Source organism: Mustela lutreola, chromosome 4 (assembly GCF_030435805.1).
Source record: "Mustela lutreola isolate mMusLut2 chromosome 4, mMusLut2.pri, whole genome shotgun sequence".
Lineage (NCBI taxonomy): Eukaryota > Metazoa > Chordata > Mammalia > Carnivora > Mustelidae > Mustela > Mustela lutreola.
In genome coordinates, this window is record NC_081293.1 from 197,850,889 (window position 1) to 197,876,334 (window position 25,446).

At 41.3% G+C, this 25,446-nt stretch overlaps 1 protein-coding gene across 13 annotated transcripts in view; it reads right to left on the reverse strand.

Annotated features, from left to right (window-relative positions):
- KMT2C (lysine methyltransferase 2C) overlaps positions 1-25,446 on the reverse strand; it is a 270,064-nt gene that overhangs the window by 168,330 nt on the left and 76,288 nt on the right. For 10 of the 13 annotated variants that reach the window (XM_059172327.1, XM_059172321.1, XM_059172331.1 and 7 more), the window contains exon 3: positions 784-925. In XM_059172327.1, coding sequence (XP_059028310.1) covers positions 784-925 — 142 coding nt within the window. The remainder of the gene's footprint in view (positions 1-783; positions 926-25,446) is intronic. The other 3 variants (XM_059172325.1, XM_059172332.1, XM_059172320.1) reach the window with 1 other exon arrangement.

The following is a 25,446-nucleotide window of genomic DNA, read 5'->3' on the forward strand; positions in this document are numbered from 1 at the left end:
GAACACACTGTGCACGGGTGAGGTGTGTACTACACCTCCGAAGGGAGATGTCAAGCAGACAGACAGATGGGAAAGGTCAGCCCTGGAAATAGAAATATGGGGCTCATCACACAGACAACTTCACCGTCACGTGCACGTGCACGCGCACCCCCAGGGAGGGAGCAGAGATGAAGGTGTGCGTGCTGGAGACTTCCCGGAGGACCCCAACATTTTAAAAGCAGGGGGTCTCTGCAGAAGCCAGCGAAAGAGGAGGAAGCAGGGGTGTCAGAAGCAAAAGAAAGAAAACATTTCAAGAAGATGGGGTATTCAACTGAGAGATGGTTTCACATTGTTACTCATGTCTTTCAAACACAGTCTAAAAAACTCTGAGACTTCAAAGCTGAAGTATACACAGGAAGGTTATAACCTCCTCTACTTCTTTAGTTAAGGAATGAAGAAAGAGTAAGGAACAGGAGTATAAAAGTTTACAGGTAAGCATCAAAAATCAATCTTTACACTGAAGGCTAGGAGTTGTTTCTCTGGCTAGGACCAAGCGCGCTGGTGCTTCTGTCCTGCTCTGCGGAGAGGAGGGTGCAACAGGCTAGTCTACGGGTCTGTTCTACAATCACCTAAGCTCACAGACACCCTTTACCTCAACACTACGCAGAGGCATCAGCCGTAAATCTAAAATTATTAAGTAATAAAATCCCTTCCATATTTAAAAGCGAGCTTATACTCTGAATTCCCTCTGTAGCCAGCGCCCTGCCGTCACGCCTCCCCCTCCAGCTGCACTCATTCTCTAACCTGATTCTGGCTTCCACAGCGACGGAGACCAGGGAGCTCGCGGAGTCCTCCGACACAGAGCGCTGAAGGGCCGGCCCGGGCCGTCGGCCGCCGTCCGCTTCGGCTGCCGCGTCTTCTTCCGCAGACGGCTCTTTGATTTCTGCTTGATAGTGGACGAGAGGACATAAAAAGTCATTTTCACGTTGAAATCCATCTTTGGTGAATTTACCTATAAAGAAGACATGGCGCAGGCAGAAGATTCAAAGAGCAAGGGGCACACCTCACTAATACAGCAACAGTTTGTGTCCATAACAGGCTTTTCACTCTCTGTTGCAACGTGATCGTCGGAGGAACGTGCAACTCTGCCACTGTTCATTTTGTGCGCCTTACAATGGACTCAGCAGGGTTTCATCTTAGTAATAACTGTCAAGAACCTTATTTGTAGGGTCATAGCAGCTCATCTATAGAACAAATGTTCTTCAAAGTGACTTAAAAAAAGGTTCTTCACAATTTGTAAATAAAACTATTGTTCACTTAAAACAATCATTACAGCCTTAATTAATAGTCATTCCAAAGGTAAATAATTGAAAAGAGCACATCTTGACTCCACCGCCTTCTTCATTTACCCTCAAGACTCCAACCCCAAACACCTCACACGCCACACACACCTTCTTAGGAGGCAAGTCAACAAACGCCATCACAGAACGTCACGTGTCTCCTTAAGAACCATCTAGCCGCCGGCATCGCTGGACGAGAACAGGCACGACCCTCCACAGTGCCCTGATGCCATTCCGCGCTCCGGTCGGTCCTTCCTTCCTAACTCAGAATTTACTCCCGGCTTTCCACACCACCACCCCAAACCGAAGAAACAAAAACAAAGCACTTACAGTCCTTCAAACTCCTTCTCTCTTTCCTTCCTTTTCCCAATAAAATTCCTGAAATGGGACTCTGGAGGGGCCACACTCCGTGACCTTCCTAACGGGCAACCCCCCCTGCAATGCTGTTCCACCACCACTGAGAGCAAGAGAGAAACGCTTTCCTGAGAGAAACGCTTTCCTAACTTTTATAAGCAGGAGTGGTACTGGACTGCTACAGGCTTCAGAGTCATCACGACCTGCTCTGGAGTTCCGGTTGTAGTAACTACTATCTATGGGATTTCTGTAAAGTCATCTGAAATTCTCCATCATCGGGGCGCCTGGGTGGCTCAGTCAGTTAAACGTCTGCCTTCAGCTCAGGTCATGATCCCAGGGTCCTGGTATCGAGCCCCACGTCGGGCTCCCTGCTCAACGGGAAGCTTGCTTCTCCCTTTCCCACTCCCCCTGCTTGTGTTCCCTCTCTGTCTCTCTCTAGCAAATAAATAAAATCTTAAAATAAAAAATTTTTTTAATAAAATTCTCCTTCTCACCTGCAAAACCAAAAGCCACCATGTATCTCCCAAGGTTGCTAATGAAAATTAAATAATCCAGTGTCTGTGTCTTCAGCTGGTTTCTTTTCTAAATGTAGGAATAGCCCTTGGAGTGTCCTTCATGTGCTCTTTCTTCTTCTTCTTCTTCTTTTTTGAAGATTTTATGTGACAGAGAGAGACACTGAGGGAGCCTGACATGGAGCTTGATCCCAGGACCCTGGGATCATGACCTGAGCTGAAGGCAGACGTTTAACCGACTGAGCTACCCAGGCGCCCCTGCTCTTTCTCCTTTCTCCTTGAAGCACTTAATGATTATCCAGGTTTTAAGAGTTTCTGGACTTCATGGTCATCCGCTGACACTTTATGGTGTGGTGTGGTATGGTGTGGTGACTTCATGGTCATCCGCTAACACTTGCAGCCCTGGCTCCTGGCCTGAGTTTCAGACCACGCTTCAAGTGCATTCGGGACATATCCAGCAGCTGGAACACTAAATTCCACACCAAATTTTATCTCACGTCTCTCAGATCAGCTCTCCAATCTGACTTTACCATTTTTGTGACTATCAAAGTCTGCTAAATTCATAATGAAGTTAGGTAAGTGTTTTGACAAATAACTTTGAGAACTATTAATTGTTCAGTTAGAAAAACTATAAATAATTATAAGTCTTGTCAAATCATGAAATGAATGATGAAATAAAGCATCAGACAGACAGTTTTCGTTCTCCTATTTAAAATAACATTGTTTTTTCTTAAATTGAAATAGTAAAGTTGACCATAAATCAAGTGCTTGTGGGCCTATCAATCATGTCCGTCCTGTGTACCCCAGCCACAAAACTGAGACAGAGTACCTAGAATCAAATCTATAAATATGAAGTACACTTGTATCAAAGGATTATAAAAAGATTTGCAAACTTTACTATTAAAATATGAAACTGCTACACAACAAAAGCTATCATGAACAAAATGAAAAAGTACATCATGGATTGAAAAAAAAAAAAATACATGGATTTGGTCCATAAATGGGCACTCAAATCTAGAACATGCACAGAACTTTACATCATGAAATCTGAACAAGCCACATGACCCTGCAGAAAAATGGACAAAGGATAAACTCCGGAACTTCTTAGAGACTGATTTTCTCAACCTTCTTTGTAGCTAGTCGTGGCAAGTTCTCACCAATACAGGAGGACCAAAACTGACCACGCAACCTCTAAGAGGAAGGGATCTGCCACAGCCCGTCACGTTTCCTCTTTCCTACAGACAGGAACAGGCACACCAGCAACCCGGATGCAGTGCTGCAGAGGAGGACACCGTTCTCGTGAAAGGCAGAAGGATGAAAGGAGCCTAGGTCCGTAAACCGCCACCGGGAGCAAAGATGGCCGATCCTCTCACTGTCAGAAAGAGTGCATGACAAAAAGATGAATCTGTTTTATTTACACCGCTGCTATATTCTGGGGTCTCTATGTACAGCATTTTAACCCATGCCCCAACTAACACAGGAGAGGGAACTGCCGTAACAAACACTTAAAATGTGGGCTGGTGACTTGGCAATAAGAACAGTAACACTGGAGTTTGGAAATCAACTGACCTTTTTTATACTGTATCAAAATATTTGGTAGACCTGTGACCTGCTATAACTTGGAAAGCAGACCAAGTACCTCCAGAGCCAATAGGTCTAGGGAAAGCATCTGGAAAGACCCAAAAGTTATTCTGTGTTGCCTGCCCTCTAATTGCTTTTATAACCAAAGACAGAAAGTAACGTGGTTCTACCACAAAGACCCCCTCCATTATATTCAAAACACTATAAAATGACCATATATATGAAAACGTCTTCCAGGAAGCATTTCATTTCTATCCAGAGATGCTCTGAGTCCAGGTCAGATATGCTCTTTTCGTACCACTCCTAATACTAGGTAATAAGGAAGGGTGAAAGTCAAGACAAGCAAAGTCCTAAGAAGAGTACCTCAAAAGCTTATAGATCCTGAGCCCCATGGGCCAGAGTCATGTGCCAGTACAGTGCTCTCAGAGCACTCTTCTCCCAAGGGCCAGCTCTGTTTCGCCTCTACCACTGAACTGCAAGCCCTCGGTCAGGCACAGCCCGTCCCTTCTCTGGTTTCTGCTGCCATCTACCACTTATGGTCTCTCGTCAAAGTTCTTCTCCAGGCAAACTGTAGCACACTCCCAACTATGCTCTTTTTTTTTTTTTTAAAAGACTTTATTTATTTTTTTGACAGAGATCACAAGTAGGCAGAGAGGGAGCAGGGGAGCAGGCTCCCCGCTGAGCAGAGCAGAGAGCCCGATTCAGGGGCTCGATCCAGGACCCTGAGACCATGACCTGAGCCGAAGGCAGAGGCTTAACCCACTGAGCCACCCAGGTGCCCCCCAACTACGTGCTTATTTTTATCTCCCTCAAAAGAAAAATACCTAACACTTTCAATATTTTTAGGAGCTTTTTTGCTTGCTTATAACTAAGGGGAAACTAGCAGGAAGACCATCTCTCTCCGTGTCTGCTTGGTGTCTCCCTCCCTCTTCCTTTCTCAAATTAGATCGGAAGGAGATGACAAGGTTAAACACAAATGTTAACGCTAGGCTGGTAGGTATTCGGGTACACAACTTTTAGAAATTAGGCTCCCTGCATTTCAGAGAGGCAAAAAACGATTCAGACTCAAGAGCGGTTTATTTTCCGAATGGCTCTGGAACAGGCCTGATCTACAAGGACCGTCAGTGGTCTAAGGCAGGCTTCTCGAGCTCGCCCTGTTCTTTACGCTTCCAGCGATCACTGCTACCCGGTCTGCCCATGATCCTACAGTGGATCTGCTAAAAACAGAGTAGGGACTGCTGGGTTTGGGCTGGATTTTTTGTGTGGATTTTATTTTAGTCATTTGTTTTTTAAGGAATAAGGAAAAATAAAGAGGAATCTTATGACTGCTTCCTAGGGAGCAGCTCCAGCCACAAAATAAAAACAGAAAAAAAGTATCCCTAATTATGTGAAACTATACATAACGACAGAACCTATCTTTTCTAATTGTCACTCTTTGTCTAGCAGAATAAATTAGATCTTACTATCTGTCAAAGTCGAGCCGGAACAATTAAACTAATGTTTATGTCTCTCTCTTCTCCCAGCCCCAGTCTTCACAGAAGAAACAGACTGCTCTGGTTGAAAATGATGTCATGCGATCGTCCAATCAGAGATGTCAACCAGAAATGCTCTGGTGAAAAGACTAAACTCACGGACAACCAAGTCAAGAGTTCTGGCGCCAGAAGTTGCTTATCCACAGTTTATTACCAAAAATGCACTCCTGTGCCTGTGCTAAAACCACAGAAGCTAGCAATTCCACCAATAAAACAGCCCAGGCTCGGCTACTCTGCCACTCTGCGCAGTTTTTGCCTTTCCTGGCATTTTGTTCGTTGAAACAGTCTAAAATAATGAAACGGGAGTAAGCAGCACATTTTACATTTAAAAAAATTTCCATGTTATATTTTTCTTTGATATAAAATAATCCATGTAACTTTCTCCTTACTCTGACCTTGACCTAAAATAAAGGCAATGCTACTTGGTCACAAAATTTTTTAAAGCATGGAGAGCCGGCGACCACAGGGATGACAGGATTTTCCCAGCGGCCCCACCTGTGCTGGGTCTTGAACCACTAGGTGGCACCTGTGCAGAGGGAATGCTGCCCGGGAGTCCTGCCTGGTGTCAGGACGCTCCTGGGGGAGCCTGGGGGCCTCACGCGGCCTGGCCCAGGTGCCCCGCACACCTCTGCGGCTGCAGCAGCAAGTCAGCTCTGACCCCTGTCCCTACACAAGGCCACTCTGCCCACGACTTACTCAAGACTCCCGAACAGTTGCTTCAGGGAAAGCACAGCCAAGACTGGTTCAGCTTGGGGCGCAGTTGCTTCAGGGAATGCACAGCCAAGACTGGTTCAGCTTGGGGCGTTTGTTAAAATCAAAGGCTTGGAATCAGATGGCCCAGAATCTGCATTTGCAAGTGTCAGGAGCCCGGCCAGGCCATTCAAGCTCATCAGTTTCAGTTCGTTAATCATTTAAAAGGTGGCGAATACCCCCGAGTAGGAAATGGTCTACACAACGAAGAGAGATACTACACGCACAGCATGCGGCCCAATGCCCGAAGTACACGGGACGAGCTGGCCTGCAGCCGCTGGCCTCAGTCTCTACATCCACACGTGACATTCTAGCGACTTCCCTGGCCAGCCGGGTAGCGCCCACGGAGACACCAAACTCCTGATGTCCCATCACACACTACAACAACAAACCCAGGAGAGTCGTCAGAACAAAGAGAACACTGACGTAGCCGCTTCGGGCTCCTTGCTGAGGAGCTTTACTTTAAATGCTTCAGAATGATTTTTACCAAACAAAACTCTGAGCAACTACCGTGTACCACATTCTACTCAAAGAGCACCCACTTCTGTGACAGAGTCAGGATTTCCATCCCCCACATCTAGTCAGGAACGGAGGAGAGACAGACAGCACAGGTGTGATGAGAGCCGAGGGCAGACGTGGGAGAAGAGCTCTGGAAGGCTCCAGAAAGGCATTAAAAGCCCAACAAAAACGGAAAGGACAGAGAGAGGTGTGCACCGCATAGTTCTCTCGTTTAATTCTTCTCTTTCAAAAAAGAACAGTAACAGCTGACACATCCTCCTATGTGAGACAAGGACACTCAACTCGGGAAGGTGCCGGAGCCGGAGATCACAGGCGACCGGGCAGCCGTGGGGACCACCAGGCCCGACGGGCTGCACACCGGCCCGCAGGGAGGCTCGGCCCTGCCCCCGCCACTGCCCCACGGTCTCTCGGAGCACCGAGGCTTTGGGAAGAAATTAACGTTAAAGGGAAACGTTCATATTTTACTAGCACCGTGTTACGAGGAATCATTTGTTGAATATGAAGAATATGAAATGAAAACTGAAAACACAGCGTATTTCTGTTTATTTTTAAAGCTGTGCTGAGACAGATTATGGCATAAAGAGAGCATTTACCTCACGGCCAAGTTCATAGAAATAATACACTTTGATTTTGGACAATTAAGAAATGATTTCCCTCAAAGGTTAAGTCATTCTTTGTATATATCCTAAAAATATATTGAGTCAAGTCACCAACCTCACAGAACAGACTGTTAGATGTCAGAAATATTCCTGAGCCTGCTTATGGCCACTCTTATTAATACATAACACATTCTTCAAAGCACCTATATTTCAATGAATTTTTAAAAATTTATTTCTTGGGGCACCTGGGTGGCTCAGTGGGTTAAGCCTCTGCCTTCAGCTCAGGTCATGATCTCAGGGTCCTGGAATCGAGCCCTGCATCAGGCTCTCTGCCCAGCAGGGAGCCTGCTTCCTCCTCTCTCTCTGCCTGCCTCTCTGCCTACTTGCAATCTGTCAAATAAATAAATAAAATCTTAAAAAAAAAAAAAAAAGTATATTTCTTTATGGGCAACCTGGGTGGCTCAGGTCACGATCTCAGGGTCCTAATCTGGCTCTGTGCTAAGCATGGAGTCTGCCTGAGATTCATGCTCTTTCTCCCTCTACTCCACTCCCCACCCAAAAATATTAAAAAATAAAATAATTTTTTAAATATATTTACTTACTCAGGTGTTCTAGGATCTTGGGAGGGAAAAATTCATCTTTATTTTTTTGTAACCTTTGAAATTCAGAATCCTAAAAACTCATTTCATTATGAATATATGTACATATAGACTGATACAGCAACAACTATGTCTGTCATCAACAGAAAGCAGGTGATTTCTAATCACATTCAGCATTTGCAGATTACCATTCCACAATATCATTTACCCTCATCACAACTTGAACATTATGGCAATTATTAAAATTATATTAGAATTTATAATTTAAGTGTAAATTTTTGAAAAACATTATGAAATTACAAATTTGGCTTTTTACTATTTTGGTAATATTTCAACATAATCTTTTATCTTCGCAATCTTATGTATTTTATTTTATTCATTTAAAAACATTATCTGGAAAAGAGCCTGGCAAAGGTGCCAATGACACCCCCCAGACAAGGCACTCTAAAGAAACAGGCACAGTATCTGTTCTACAAACCATTTGGAGCAGAATCTGGATGACGCCCAATAACTGCTCCATTAATTACATATGATGTAATTAATATCAAGCAAGCAGACAAATCTTATTGTGTACATATACATAAAGAATCACAAAAAGCACAGAGAAAAACATACAAAATATTTTAAACAGGCTAGTATTTACTAATTATGTTAGTGAACACCAGCACTCATTGTCTACTTCTTATCCAAATGCCTGCTCTGTGCTTTAGTCAAACATTAAATAGAATAAAAATTATTTCTCTCTCCTAACTTCCTTCACTCCACAGAATGGTGATGCCTTTCATGCTTCCTTTATCCTAAGACGACAAAACAAAACGTAGCTAAGAAACTGTATCATCACGCCCTTTCCTTCTTTTGAACAGCAGTGGTCAAAATAAGCCTGCGTTCTGACAGTTCTATTTTACATTGCGTTTGTATGTATCCACATGTATCTACTACTTCCGAAATGTGTTGTACAGCTAAAGAATTAGCACTATATTAGAAACAGTTACCCTATCTTTATTCACTAAACTACGTAAAATATTGACACTAATAACGTGAAGATAGTCACTACCTTCACAGAGCCATGTAAATATTTAAAAAGTAAGCAACTGAAAATACACAAAAATGTGAAATACTGGTTTTCTCTTGGAGTTAGCACTTTAAGGATAACTTAGTCTCTTTATACTTATCCACTGTTCAATACATTTTCACAAATATGCATCACTGTTATAATTTTAATGTGACTTTTAGAAATTCAGTACAAAATGATTAAGACTAAAAGTCCAACAGCTATCAGGAGCAAAGAAGACACTGATGTTAATTAAAATAGTAATTGTTAGGCTGTCTGGGTGGCTCAGTCATTAAGCTGCTGCCTTCGGCTCAGGTTGTGATCCCAGGATCCTGGGATTGAGCCCCACATCAGGTTCCCTGCTCAGCAGAGAGCCTGCTTCTCCTCTCCCTCTGCCTGCTACTCTGCCTACTTGTGTGCGCTTTCTCTCTTTGTCAAATAAATATATAAAATCTTTTAAAAAATGAATAGTAATTGTTAAAATTCAACTGTTCTCTGGATGTTTTATTCAGTTATTAAAAGGGTTTTGTTTAATTTTCTATTTTTTTATTAATGTATATTCATTATCTGCAATTAATACAAGAAACAAGGGGCACCTGGGTGGCACAGCTGCTTAAGCGCTGGGCACCTGGTTTCATTTCAGGTAGTGACCTCAAGGTTGCAGGATTGAGCCCTACAACCGGCCCTGCACTCAGCGCAGAGTTTGCTTGCGACTCTCTCTCTCCCTCTCCCTCTATCCCTCTCCTCCATGTGGTCCATGCTCCCACTCTATCAAATAAATAAAATCTTTAAAAAAAAGGAAAAAATACAAGAAACTAAAATAAAACCAATGAGTTACAACATGTATCTTCACCATATAATAGTTATGTACAGCAACCTTAATCTTCTAAGCCTTATCTTTATTTAGGCCTAAAAATTCCATGCAGAGAATACAAAAAGACTACTTAAAGAAAATCTTCATGGCTAACTTTCAGTACATGCTTACTATGTCCTAGGCAATGCTGTAAGTAATTAACATGTGTTAACTCACTGAAACTTTACAACAACTATATGAAGACAGCTTCTAAGTCTGGGATTTTACACAAGTTATTAAGTTAGTCTGTTACTCTAGATGCTGGTGGAAAACACAGACTCCTGGATCAAAGACAAAGACTCCTGGATACACTGCCCAACAAGTAACATGAACATGAGGATATTGAGTCAGTTCCTCTGTGGCCCCTAAGTCTTATGGGGGCCACACCATGAGCCCAAATGAATGCCTGTACTTGCAATGAACTGCGTCACAAGGAAGTAACAAAGAGTACAGGGAACCCACTGCTTTTATAATAAGCATTAAATATGTCTGCTCCTTGTCCCAGAGGGAGACAGTGCCTCATTCTTTTTTTTTTTTTTTTTAATTTTATTTATTCATCTGTCAGAGAGAGAGAGAGAGCACGCCACAAGCAGGCAGAGGTGGAGAGAGAAGCAGGCTCCCTGCTCAAACAAGGAGCCAGATGTGGGACTCAATCCCAAGACCCTGGGACCATGACCTGAGCCGAAGGCAGCTGCTTAGGCAGCTGCTTAACCAAGTGAGTCACCCAGGCCTCCCCAAGTACTTCATTCTTCAAGGCTACTCACTGCAACAGAATCCTGAGAAATGGCCCAGATAAGGACCAGTCACTCTTAGCATATACAAGAAGATAGGTGAAGTGCAAGAGACCAAGGGGGCATATCTCCCAATAGCAGCTACTATCAACATCTCCACCTTACAGATGAGAAAGCAAGGTAAGAGAACAAGGAAATTGGCTCAAGAATAAAATTAGTAGAAGGGCACCTGGCTGCCTCAGTCCGTAGAGCACGCCAACGCCTGACCTCGGGGTTGTAAGTTCAAGCCCCACACTGGGTGTAGAGATTTCTTTAAAATAAAATTTAAAGAAAAATACAATTCGTAGGAGAGTCTGGATTCCAACACAAGCAGTCTGGCTCCTCCAGAGTTGAAACTGCTAACCTCTACTGAGTGGAAGCATATGAAGAGTGTGAGCTGAAGAAATTTAAAAAGAAAAAAAAAAAAAAGAAAAAGGACCTGCAGAACTACAAACTAGAGGACCTGCATGAAGCAACAACTCTGAAAATGAGGTAGGGTGTAGACGACGTATTGCAGAAAACACACTGAAACATCTTAAAACAGCAGAAGTGATAGTGGAGGATGAGCAACAGTCCAATGTGCATGCGCACGACTACCTGACAGAGAAAACTGAAGGGAAAAAATATTCAAAGATTCTAAGGAAGAAGACATTCCAGAAGCAAAGGCAGGACCAAACCTGTGGATTTAATCTGCAGATCAAAGCAGCAGAAAAAATGAGCTGCCCGCCTGCCCCAGCCCTTCACAGAAGCAGGTAAACAGTGAAGAAGCAGATGAAGGATCTTTACAACACCATCTACAAGTGGGGCTATGCAGTGACATCACAGTTGCCTTTTTTGGCAACTTCTTTGCCTCTGCCCGTAAAGCCATCATTTTGCTCCCCTTCTTATCTCAAGGAGTGAGCTCTATTATACTAGGATTCCACACACTATCTTACTTTTGAAACGGACTTGGTTAGAGACAGACATAGGATCTAAATAAACTGGTGCTAGAATTGTTTAGCTGATACACATGCACGCTGGACAAGAAATAATGTAGCACCCAAGACTGCAGGCAACCATCTTCCATCAAGGGGAGCTTCCATCATTCCAGCCACAGAATGAAGCTGAGAAAGAAAGAAAGAAAGAGAGAGAGAGAGGGAAAGAAAGAAAGAAAGAAAGAAAGAAAGAAAGAAAGAAAGAAAGAAAGAAAGAAAATGAATATGAACAGAAGAAAGGAAAAGAAACACACACAAAGAAAGAAGAAAGGAAAAGAAAAGAAAAGTGCAGAGAGATGCAGTGAACCAAGCACTTTGTGACATGAGTAAGGGTGAATTAGGTCAACTTAAACCCATCTAACCTCTGAATCTGATAGTGTTATGGCCCACAGATTTCCTTCTTTCTTGTAGTTTGAGTTACTGTATGTTATTTTAATAACAACATACTAGCTGACTAAATATAACAAACGAATATCAAGTTTCAGATCCTACGTAAGGGGACAAAGTGACTATACTTCATTCTACTCAGTGCCCAGAAAAATTTACATAAGCCAAATACTACGATTCAAAGAAAACTCCAGAGAGTATCTATGTCCACTAACAGCAGACTAGGTAATTTGGATGAACCTTCCCAGTGAAGACAAGTAAGAAAGCTGAGAGAATAATTTAAAAGTAAACAAGTCTTAAAAGCAACCAAAAACCTAACAAGGTAGTGAGGAATGACAGAGGAAGCGCTCCTCTCATGGAGAGAAGCCATAAGTAAGGTGAGCCCAGCACCCAGGGCTGCACTTCCCATAGGGGCGTCAGTTTTGACCTTCAGAAGACTTGTAGATGGTCCTAGAAGCTGACAACCACCAGGGAATGTGGGCTCAGGACTGGCAGGAGCCCCAAAGGGCTGGACATGAAGAGGAGGACGGAACCAGAAACAAAACAGCGTTTGCAAGGACTGCTGCACAGCTTTGCATGGCATGCCTTGAACAAAAGCAGAGCCCTGAAACCGAACGGAGGTGGTCCTAGATTATTAGTGCCCTTGAGGTACCTGGGGGACAAAAAAATCAGAGCTGAACTATCTTTGAAAGAAAAAAACATCAACTTACTTCCATAGATAAACCGTCAAACACATTGTCCAGTGCACAGACACAGGCAATCAGTTACAACAGCAGACAGGACAGCACTAGCAACAAGCAGAAACAGTGGAACCAGAAGGCTCCAGACATTGGCCTGATCAAACAAAAACTCTATGCCAGTTTTATTTACTATGTTGAATATAATAAAACCAGGCATTAAAATCTTTAGGAGGGAACTAGAAATCATAAAAAGTGATTTCCGCAATTTGAAAGATAATAGTAAAGAAAATTTAAAATATAATAAATGGACTCGATTCATATGTTTAATAGCAGACTAGACAATGCCAAAAGGGGAGACAGGTAAACTGGAACATCTATCTAGAATGCATCTAAATAAATCTGTCTAAAATGGAGAACAGAGGGACAAGAGGAAGGACTAAAAAAATACAATAATGAAAGTAAATGGCAACAAACAGTGATATGGTCTACTGAGCATTTAATTAGAAGAAAGAAAGAATGGGGCAAAAGCAGTATTGGAATATATAACAGCCGAGAATTTTCCAAAACCAAAGAAGATTTCAAGAAATCTCCAATTCTAAAATTTCCGAAGTGTATAAAACCAATTATATAATAAAATTAAAAATTAGTTACAAAAATAAAGAGAAAATCCATACAAATACTTGGAAATTTTATTAACTTTCTCAAACACCTCATAAGTCAAAAAGAAGGCTCAAAAAAACTGAAAACCATTTAGAAAATAAGGAATAATAAAAATAATTAATATCCCAACCTAGGGAAAACACTACAAATCATGTTAAAGGACATATCAGCTTAAGCCCTTTTTTTGGTTTAGTAAGCAATGAGAACTGATTAAATATTTACTCCGTAAGTTAGAAAGGATACCCACAAAAATTCCTACAGCTAACCTGGTAACAAGTAAATGAAATTCAGCAACATTGCAGAGAACAAGGCAAACATACAAAAATAAATCATATTTGTATACATTAGCAATGTACAAATAAAAACCATTTTAAATGTACCATTTACATTAGCCCCCCCCATGAAATAATTGGTGTAACTAAGAAAATATGCAGAGGATCTATTTTTAAAAATTATAAAACACCAATGAAAGAATCAGAGAAGTCCCAAATAGAGACACATGGCCAAGTTCATGGAATGGAAGACTCAGCACAGTAAAGATGTCAATTCTTGGGGCACCTGGGTGCCTCAGTGGGTTAAGCATCTGCCTTTGGCTCAGTCATGATCCCAGGGTCCTGGGACTAAGCCGCGCATCCGGGTCCCTGCTCAGTGGAGAGCCTGCTTCTTCTTCTTCTCCCTTTCCCTCTGCCTACCACTCTGCCTACTTGTGACCTCTCTCTCTCACAAATAAATAAAATCTTAAAAAAAAAAAAAAAAGATGGCAATTATTCCTAGACTGATCTACAGGCTTAACAAAATTTCAATTAAAACCCCAGCAGGATTACCTTTTTTTAAAATAAGTTGATTCTAAAATTGATACAAAAAAAAAAAAAAAAAAAAAGAAAAAAATGGCTAAAATAGTTTTGAAAAAGAATAATAAAATTGGTAGACTGACACTTATATAAATCTATTTCTACACAAAAACCTAGACTGTTCATAGTTCTTTGGATAGCCAAAAACTGGAAATCACCCAAACGTCCTTCGGCAGGTGAACAGTTATACCAACTGTGGCTCAAGGATACGAAGTACTATCACTCAGCCCGAAGAAGGATATCACTCAGCCCGAAGAAGGAACAGTCTATACTGACACATGCAACAACGACCTGGATGATACTCAGACGTATGAAACCGAATTAAAGAAACCAGTCTGACAAGATTACACTTCATATGATTTCATTTAGAATTTTTTAAAAGATCTAGAATTTTTTTTAATTAGTCTCTATACCCAACGTTGCGCTTGAATCCACAACCCCAAGATCCAGAGTTGCATGTTCCACTGACTGACTTCATTTATAGGGGATTCTCAGACACAAAACTGACAGTGAGGGAGAACAAAGCAGTGGATGCCAGGGTTTGGGGGAGGGGATAAGATATGACTTTAGAGATAGCACGGGGTGCCTAGGTGGCACAGTTGATTAAGTGTCCAATTCTTGGATACTTCAGATCAGGTCGCGATCTCAGGGTCATAGATCAAGCCCCATATTGGACTCCACACTTAGCAGAGTCTGCTTAAGACTCTTTCTCCTTCTGTCCCTCCCCCCCACCACACTCTGTTTCTCTCTCTCTCTCTTTCTCAAATAAGTAAATCTTAAAAATAAAAATAGGGGCATCTGGGTGGCTCAGTCATTCAGCATCTGCCTTTTGGCTCAGGTTATGATCCCAGAGTCCTAGGACTGAGCCGCTCACCAGGCTCCCTGCTCAGTGGGAAGCCTGCTTCTCCCTCACCCACTCCCCCTGTTTGTGTTCCTGCTCTCGCTGTGTCTCTGTCAAAAAAAAAAAACAAAAAAAAAAATTTTTTTTAATTAAATAAGTAAAAATAAAAATAAAATAACACAAAGGAGGTTTGGTGGTAATGGAAAAAAGAAAAATCAAAACAAAGCAAAATAAAAACTGATCAGAGTTTTTAGTAATAAGCTCTGCTTCCAGATCTACTAGACTTGTTCAGAAATAAAATTTAAATATCATATCTAGACCTACAGGTAAAATGCAATATCCACTAAACATCTCTCCCCATTGGGGGCACCTGGGTGGCTCAGTGGGTTAAAGCCTCTGCCTTCAGCTCAGGTCATGATCCCAGGGTCCTGGGATCCAGCCCCGCATTGGGCTCTGCTCCGCAGGAAGCCTGCTTCCTCCTCTCTCTGCCTGCCTCTCTGCCTACTTGTGATCTGTCTGTCAAATAAATAAATAAAATCTTAAAAAAAAAATCTCTCTTCATTGAAGTAAGATACAAACACTTCTGGATATGTAAAAAGCTCTAGAGAAACAGGCTTAGTGAAGTCTAAGGAACAGGGCAGAATTTCTGAAAACGGGGCTGGGTAGGTATTCACAAAGAAGAGGTGATTCTTATCAAAAGTCTTGGGTAACTGAGAGACGGCACGAAGTGAAAGCCAAGACACAAGCATGCACTCAGTTTGAGTATCTTCTTCGTTTATGAGAAATGAGGTCCTCTGGGGAAGCCTCAAGTCTAGTATGAGGTAAAAGCTCTGGATAAAACTGCTGCCAACGTGCTGAAGGAGTCCGTTAACGTAATGTTAATTAAAATATGGAAGGAAGGATTCAAGCAAACATGCACTGACCCTTTAGATTCTTGAGAATGGAACTGATGTATCAAGGATAATTTGAGAGAAGTTCCCTCCAAATTTTGAAAAGTCTGTACGCCTCTAGAGAGACTAACAAATCAAGTCAAACTTCTAATAAAAAATGTAAAATTGGCAGAGTACAATGGTACCCACCAGGGGTAGGGGGAGGAGGGTGGAGATGGGGAGATATTGGCCAAAAGACACAAAGTTGCAGTTACACGGGACAAATAAGTCTGAAGATGAATGTAGCAACATGATGACTACAGTTAATAATACTGAGCTGAACACTAGAAATTTGCAGAGAGTAGACTGCAGATCAAAAGAAAGCAGGAGAAGTTACATTAATTTCGGACACAGCAGACTTCATACCAAATAAAAATACCAGGGACAAAGAGTGCCATTACCTAACGATAAAGGCATCAATTCTCCATAAAGACATATTAATCCTTTACACATATGCTCATAACAAAAGTGTCAAAATACATGAGGCAAAACTGATAGAACCACAGAGAAAATATATGAATCCAGTATTATGTATCGGGATGTTAACACCCACCTATCAAAAGTACAGATCCAGCAAGCAGACAATTACTAATGACATGGCTGAACCCGACACAACCATCAATCAACGGGATAGAATGGACATCCATAGACTACTTCACCCAACGACAGCAGAATCCACATTCTTCTTCAGATCACATGGAACATTCATCAACAGACCACATTCTGGGCCATAAAACAAATTTAAAATAATATAAATACAATGTCTGCCCTCAGACCACAAAGGAATTAAACCAGAAATCAGTAATAGAAAGATGGTCAGAAAATTCCAAAATATTTGGAAGTTAAACAACACACTTTCTTTTTGTTTTTAATTTTATTTATTTAATAAATTAAGCTCCATGCCCATAACCCCAAGATCGAGTCACACGCTCTACCAACTGAGCCAGCCAGAAACCCCCTAAACAAACACATTTCTTCTTCTTCTTCTTTTTCTTTTTAAGATTTTACTTATTTATTTAACAAATAGAGTAGGAGAACAAGCAGGCATAGCAGTAGAGGGAGAGGGGAAAGCAGACTCCCCGCTGAACAGGGAGCCCCAGGCACTTAACCACCTTAACCAGGCGCCCCAAACAACAAACTTCTAAATAACACATGAATCAAGAAATTTCAAGAGAAATTTTTAAAAATTTTGAACTAAATGATAATGGAAACACAGCTTATCAAAATTTGTGTGATGCAGTGAAAGCTGCACTTTGACAGAAATTTCCCCCCCCGCCCCCCTCCCCCTCGGTCCTGAGGCGCGGGCCGGGGCGCCGCCGAAGCCCCGGGGGCCTGCTTTGACAGAAATTTATACCACTGAGTGTATATATATTAGAAAACAAGATCTAAAAGCAATCCATCAAACTAGAAAAAGAGAAGCTAATTAAATGCAAAGTAAGCAGAAAAAAAAGTAACAAAAATTACAACAAATTAATGAAATTTAAAATAGGTAATCAATGGAGAAAAATAATGAAACCAAAAGCTGCTTCTCTGAAAAGATCAATAAAATCAGTAAGCCTCTAGCCAGGTTTATTGAAAGAAACAAAGGGAGAGAATACAAATTATTAGTATCAGAAATTAAAGAAGGGATATCACTACAAGACCTATGGATATTAAAAGGACAATAATGAAGGAATACAATTAACAATTCTATACCCACAAATTTGGTAACTTAGATAAACTTCTTTGAAAAACACAATTTGCAGGGGCACCTGGGTGGATCAGCTGGTTAAGGGTCCAACTCCTGATTTCGGCTCAGATTATGATTTCCCGGGTTGTAAGATCAAGCCCACATCAGGCTTCATGTTGAGCATGGAGCCTGCCTGAGATTTTCTCTCTCCCCCTCCAGGCCTCCCCCTGTTTGCACTCACTGTCTCTCAACAACAACAACAACAACAAAAAAAAAAAAAAAAATTGGTGGGGGGTGCGCCTGGGTGGCTCAGTGGGTTAAAGCCCCTGCCTTCAGCTCAGGTCAGGATCCCAGGGTCCCAGGATCAAGCCCCACATTGGGCTCTCCGCTCAGCAGGGAGCCTTCTTCCCTTCCTCTCTGCCTATTTGTGATCTCTGTCAAATAAATAAATCTTTAAAAAAACTTTTTTTTAGTTAAAATACAAAGAAGAAGACACAACTTGCTAACACTCACCACAAGAAGAAAGAGACAATCGGAATACCCCTATACCTGTTCAAGGAGTTGAATCAATAATTAATAACCTTCTAAACCAGAAAGCTCCTGGCCCAGACAACTTCACTGGTGAATTCTAGCAATCACTTAAAGAAAACACTAACTCTCAACAATCTCTTCTGGAAGACAGAAGCAGAGGGAATACTTCCCAACTCACTCTATGAGAACAGCATTACCACCCTCAAGCCAAAAACCAAAGACATTACAAGAAAACAAAACAAAACAACAAAAACTATAGATGAGTATTTCAAGAACATAAATGCAAAAACCCTCAACAAAATTTTACCAAAGTGAATCCAAAAATGTATAAAAAGCTTTATACACCACAACCAAGTAGGATTTCTGGAGTATGCAAGACTTGTTCAACATTTGAAAATTAATTAATGTAATCCATTACACTGATAGGCTAAAAAAGAAAAATCATATAATCCTATCTGGAGATACAAAGAAAGTATTGACAAAATCTGACACCCATTCATGATAAAAAATTACTCTCAGTAAACCAGAACTTCCTTAACTTGATAAAGACTATCTACAAAAAAGCCCCTACAGCCAACATCATACTTAACGGTGAGAAACTAGAAGCGTTCCCACTAAGATCAGAAATAAGGCAAGGACATCAGTCTTTCGCCACTCCTTTTCAACTTTGTAAACGAAGTTTTTTCCAATTACTGAAATAAGACCAGAACAGGAAATAAAAGGCATACTGATTGGAAAGGAAGAAACAAAACTGTCTTTGTTCACAGATGTTACAATCACCTATGCAGAAAATCCAAAAGGATATACAAAAAAAAAAATCAAAAAAAACCCTGAAACTAATAGACAATTGTAACAAGGTTGCAAGATATAAGGTTAATATACAAAGTCAATCATTCTCTTATGTATCAGCAATGAACAAGCAGAATATGAATTTTTAAAAAGCCATTTAAAATTAGCATTTCAAGGCACCTGGTTGGCTCAGTGGGTTAAAGCCTCTGCCTTTGGCTCAGGTCCTGATCTCAGGGGTCGTGGGATCAAGCCCCGCATTCTGCTCTCTACTCAGCGGGGAGCTTGCTTCTCTTCCTCTCTCTCTGCCTGCCTCTCTGCCTACTTGTGATCTCTGTCTGTCAAATAAATAAATAAAATCTTAAAAAAAAAAAAGACTGTATAATTCTGACAAAAGAATAAATAGATCAATAGTATAGTTTAGAGAAGCCAAAAATAACCCCAAGTAAGTACTTAACTGGTCATTGAAACAAGGCAAAAAGGCAATATAATGGAGAAAAAAATAGTATTTTTGAACAAATGATGCTGGAATTGAACATGCACGCACACACACACACACACACCAATGCCGACACAGACCATATCCTCACAGAAATTAACAAAGTAAATGTGAAATGCAAAATTATAAAGTTCTTAGAACTTAAAAGAAAATCTAGATGACCTGGGGTTTACCAGTGACTATTTATTTATTTATTTATTTATTTATTTTAAAGATTTTATTTCTTTATTTGACAGACACACAGAGAAAGAGGAACACAAGCAGGGGCAGTGGGAGAGGGAGAAGCAGGCTTCCTGCTGAGCAAGGAGCCTAATGCGGGGCTCAATCCTAGAACCCTGGGATCATGATCCGAGCTGAAGGCAGCTGCTTAACAACCGAACCACCCAGGTGCCCCTAGCAGTGACTTTTTCGATACAACACCAAACTCATGACTCATCAAAGAAACAACTGATCAACTACACTTCATTAAAATTTAAAGTTTCTACTCTGCTTAAAACATTGTCAACAGAATAAAAACGTAAGCCACAGAGTAGGAGAAAATACTTGCAAAAAGACACATCTAAAGGGCGTCTGGGTGGCTCAGTGGTTCATCATCAGCCTTCGCCTCAGGTCATGATTCCAGAGACCTGGGGTCGAGTCCTGCATCAGGCTCCCTGCTCAGCAGGAAGCCTGCTTCTCCCTCTCCCACTCCCCCTGCTAGTGTTCCCTCTCATGCTGTGTCTCTTTCTGTCAAATAAATAAATAAAATATTTTTTTTAAAAGACACATGTGATTAAGGACTGTTATCCAAAATACACAAAGAACTCTTAAAACTCAACAATAAGAAAACTAACCACCTGGTGACTCCTCACCAAAGATACACAGATGGCAAATAACCACACAAGAAGATGTTCCACATGATACGTTATCAGGGAAATGTAATCTAAAATAATGATATGCTACCACACACTTACTAGAATGGCCAAAGGGTGACTCAGTCATTAAGCTTCTGCCTTTGGTTCAGGTCATGATCCCAGGGTTCTGGGGTTGAGCCCCGAGTCCAGCTCCCTGCTCAGTGGGAGCCTGCTCCTCCCTCTCCCTCCACTCCCCCTGCTTGCGTTCTCTCTCTTGCTGTGTCTCTGTCAAATAAATAAATAAAATCTTAAAAAAAAAAAAAAAAAGAATGGCTAGTATAAGGAACACTGAGGACACCAAATGCTGATAAGGACGTGGCGCCAAAAGAACTCTCATTCACTGCTGGTGGCAACGCTAAATGGTATGGCCACTCTGGAAGACAATTCGGCACTTACTAAACTAACTATACTCTTACCATATGACCCACCAATCATGTTCCTTGGTATTTACCCAAAGGCGTTGAAACTTACGGAGTTGAAAACTTGCGTACACACAAAACGTGCATGTGGATGTTTACAGGGATTTCATTCATAATTGCCCAAATTCGGAAGCAACCAAGATATCCCTCAGCAGATGAACAGATAAATAAATTGTGGTACATCCCAACAACAGAATACTACTTAGTGCTAAAAAGAAAGGAGGTCTCGAGTTATGAAAAGACACGGAGAAAATTTAAAGGCATATTGCTAATGAACGAAGTCCATCTGAAAGGCTATTTACTATCTGATTCCAACGGTATGACATTCTGGAAAAGGCAAAACTATGGAGACGGGAGAAAGCTGAGTGGCTGCCTTGGATTAAAGGGGAGGGATAACAGGAGGACGGGAGGGGATGGGGAATACCGGGTGACACTGTAATGATGGATCCGTATCATTTCACACTTGTGCAAACTCATACAACACCAAGCGTGAACCAAAATGTAAACTATGTCTTCACGGTGATACTGACGTGTCACTGAAGTTGTTATCAATTTTAACAAACATGCCACACCACGCTGCGGGGGATGTTGACAAGGGGGGAAGTTATGCACACGTAAGGGCAGGAGGCACAGGTATTTCCTCAATTTTGCTGTGAACCTAAAACTCCTCTAAACACTCAAGTCCATTAAAAAAACCTTTGCTAGAGGTAACGGAAGCTATTAATGTGAACCAGTGTTTATAAGCACATGAGTACACTCTCACATCTATACAATAACTAATATGTCACTTAAATAGACTAACGTTAATTCTCAATAAAAACAACAGAACACGCATCCCCGGACCCCGGTTTTCCATCTCTAACACGCTTCTCCACTAAAGTCCTTAGAGAATAGTCAACGTCATATCCTGGGGTAGAGAAAATTAAAGATGGGCCTGAAAAATACTGTTGCCAAAGAGCAATGAGCTTTGAAACATTCTGAGATAATATTAAAAAGAACTTAAGAAGCCAGCTGAAGAGAGACCAAACTGCCACAACAGTCAAAAGAAATTTTTAATTATAATTAACTAAATCCTAATTAACCAATTATAATTAACTAAAACAAGTTTGCAAAGCCCTGATTACATAATGATTCTCAAAGAAAAGTGGAGTTTCTCTTAACTTGCATTTCATTTGAGTTGATTTCATTTATATAGAAAAAAAACAGACTAGTAACAGCCACCACCTCCTAAAAAACCATAGAATTTTCTTACCATAAAAACTTAAGGGGCGCCTGGGTGGCTCAGTGGGTTAAGCCACTGCCTTCAGCTCAGGTCATGATCTCAGGGTCCTGGGATCGAGCCCCTCGTCGGGCTCTCTGCTCAGCGGGGAGTCTGCGTCCCCCTCTCTCTCTGCCTGCCTCTCTGCCTACTTGTGATCTCTCTCTCTCTCTCTGTCAAATAAATAAATAAAACCTTTAAAAAAAAAAAAAACTTAACAAACTACACTGACCTCTACCTCTGAAACTAATACTACATTGTATATCAATTAAGTGAATTTAAATTTTAAAAAAAAAACTGATCTGTGAAATTTCTTGTGATTTTCCCAGTGGCCACTTACAGGATACTCGCTCCCACCACTTAGTCCCCGACACACACACACACACACGCCCCCTATACTCATTACAATAAACATTCTTACATTACTATAAATCATTAAACAAATGTATCAACACATAATATTTACAGATATAGAAGACCTTCCAACAAACCTTGGCCTTGAGACGTGTACATTAAAACCTCGCAGCCAACTCAATGTGCTTCTAAACTGACTAGAAACGTATGGAACTCTTCTTCTCTTTGCCTGGGTTTACTTGTAGCTTAATAGATTTTTTTTTTAAGTTTTATTTATTGAAGTAATCTCTACACCCAGTGTGCACTTGAACGCACAGCCCCGAGACCAGGAGTCTCGCGCTCCTGTGACATAGCCCGCCGAGCGTCCCCGCAGCTTAGGAGTCTTAACAACTATTCTCTGTTCTTTTCTGGACTATTCTCCTTGTCCTACATGTTCACCAAAACAAATGGACAAAGAGCAAAGACTAACTCAGGTGATTTTATTTAATTTTAGTATAAAAGGCCAGAATAAGAAAAAAATCCTGCTCCTGTTAAAGCCTTTCAGTAAACTTTATTTGCCTTGATACCTCGTAAGAGAGAGTATGAGAAGAGTCTCCATTTGTGGGGATTAGTACTCATCACATAAGGAAAAATTAAGTGTCAGAACTCTAGTTTTGTGGTGATGTTCCAAGAATAGCAGTAGCTTAGAAAATACAGAAAAGAAACTATAAGAATGTAATACTTCCTCAGTTAGTCAACTGAAGCCTACTATATGTCTGGAATTATTCTAGACGCTGGGAATAAATCCAAAGTCAAAGCAAATCCCTAACCTCATGAAGCCTGCAGTCAATCCCTGCAAGTCAAATCCCTAACCTCATGAAGCCTGCAGTCTCGTGTGGAAGGCATACAATAAACAAATATGTGAAACAATGTCATATCTGCTTAAGTACTAGGAAAAAAGGAGGGGCTCCCGGAAAACTCAGTTATTAAGCATCTGCCTTTGGCTCAGGTCATGATCCCAGGGTCCTGGGATCAAGCCTCGCATTCGGGCTCCCTGGTCAGTGGGAAGCCTGCTTCTTCCTCTCCCGCTCCCCATGCTTGTGTTCCCTCTCTTGCTGTGCTGTTTCTCCCTGTCAAATAAATCAGTAAAATCCTAGAAAGAAAGAAAATACTTAATGCTCAAATACTAATGGAAATCATTCACTGAGACAGGAAACACATGATGTAAGAAACCCACGAAACCTGAAGGCGCAAAGTCCCTAAGAGATGAAGAGGTAAAATCAAGGACACGAGCAAAGAGCTGCCCTTTGATAACCACAGACTTTTCATCCCATTTCAACAGCAGGAAAGGTAAAATCTACGGGAGGAGCTGCAAGCAGGATGGTGGGTGAATGTAGAATTTCTCTGCTAACTACTTCTGTTTTTTTCCTTCTTTCACTGAACTAAATAAGTAAGATCATCAATAACCAAAAAATGAAAAACAGGAGGAGGTGTGGAAAATTTGAACAGAGAAGAGAAGGTGCCAAAAGAGCCATCAGTGATAATGGGAGAGAAAATGTCTACATGAAAGTAGAATGAGTGTAGAGTAGCAATCATACCCACTTGATATTTGAGGTCATAAATTTAAAATGAAACCAGTCAGCAAGGTGATGATTTTCCCCAGCCATTATCAGCTGCTACACTGCCGAATTTGGTTTTCTATTAAAAACAAAACACTGGGGGCGCCTGGGTGGCGCAGTGGGTTAAGCCTCTGCCTTCAGCTCGGGTCTTGATGTCAGGATCCTGGGATCAAGCCCCACATCGGGCTCTCTGCTCGGTGGTGAGCCTGCTTCCTCTCTCTCTCTCTCTCTGTCTGTCTGCCTCTCTGCCTACTTGTGATCTCTCTCTGTCAAATAAATAAATAAAATCTTTAAAAAAAAAAAAAAAAAAAACACTGGGACGATGGTCAAAAAGGTAAAGGTAAGTAAGAGGGACTCCCTCAGTGGGTGACAGACTCTGAACTAGCAGAGGAAGGCAACATCCCCGTCACTGAAACCACTGGATTGGAGGACTCACTGTGGTTCAAGAATTATTATGGCGCTAATACTAGGAGGAAATGAGCTGGAAAAAGAAGTAGTAGTCAGAGTGCAGGAGAGACGATGCGAGATTCTGGATGTGAAACCGCAACTGTCAGAGCAAGTGAGACAAAGACACAAGCTGATCACGTGCGACCAGAAGACGAGCAGGCTGAAGGGGACTGCTGAGGTAGTCCGGAGAATGGCAGTGCTGAGGAATCAAGGAGCCAAGAGCCCTGGGTCCTGAATAGTTACTAACATCACAATGGGGGCCTCAGAAGAAAGCAGAAAGGCAGGTGCTAAATCTTCAGAGCAAGAGGGAACGTGCCCAGGAAGACTGTTGATATGTGCAGAGAAAGGGTCTGGGGTACAGTCAGCAGCACTGGTTTAAAGCAACCTGTAAGTATCGTTATACTGGAAAATGTCACTTAAAACTTAAACAAACAAACAAATACCTTAAAAAAAAGAAGAAGAAGAAGAAGATCTCTGCCCTAGAAAAAGTTAACAGAAAAAATTTAAGGAAAAGAAATGAAGAAAAATAACTAGTGGGGAATTGACATAATTCAAGTTGATAACAATGCGGTAACAAATTTGTGGCAAAACAGCAAAAGGTAGACTTCTGCAGTCCAACCTTCAGTCACCGCTCCACCTACGAGACCCTGCTGCAGAGAGGGATGAGAACTAGAGAACACCTGAAGGTCTTCCAAGAATTAGTCACCTAGCGGCAACAAACTGACAACCAGAGTATTTTATGAATAACTGTATTTCAAGATACAGCAATTTCTAATTCTTCTCTGAAACCTGTAGGATATTCTGTAAGCACCAAGAAGAGGACAATCAACTTCAGAGAAAAAGCCTCTCACTTATGTCTAAACTCTACCCGACAACTGTTAAAAAAACACTGCCCGTGAGAGACCCATCGCACACAGATATTGTTTGAATACAATATGAAACCTTGTCCCTTTGACAACTTAAATCACTAATTTAATAAATGTTGGGAAATTAGTTTGGGCAACCTCCTCTTTCTTTTGCCCATACATAATACACATTAGCTTATTAAAGGCACCTGAATGTCCCACAGACCAGAATGCACTTAGTCTGGTTTAACGCAGCATTTCACAATATTTTTCTTTACTGGAACGAACATATTTTTCCCCTCACACACATACTAACATAATCAGCTTCCAACAAATGCTAGATGGTTCATAAGCAGGAATATACTATAAGTTATCATATTAACAGC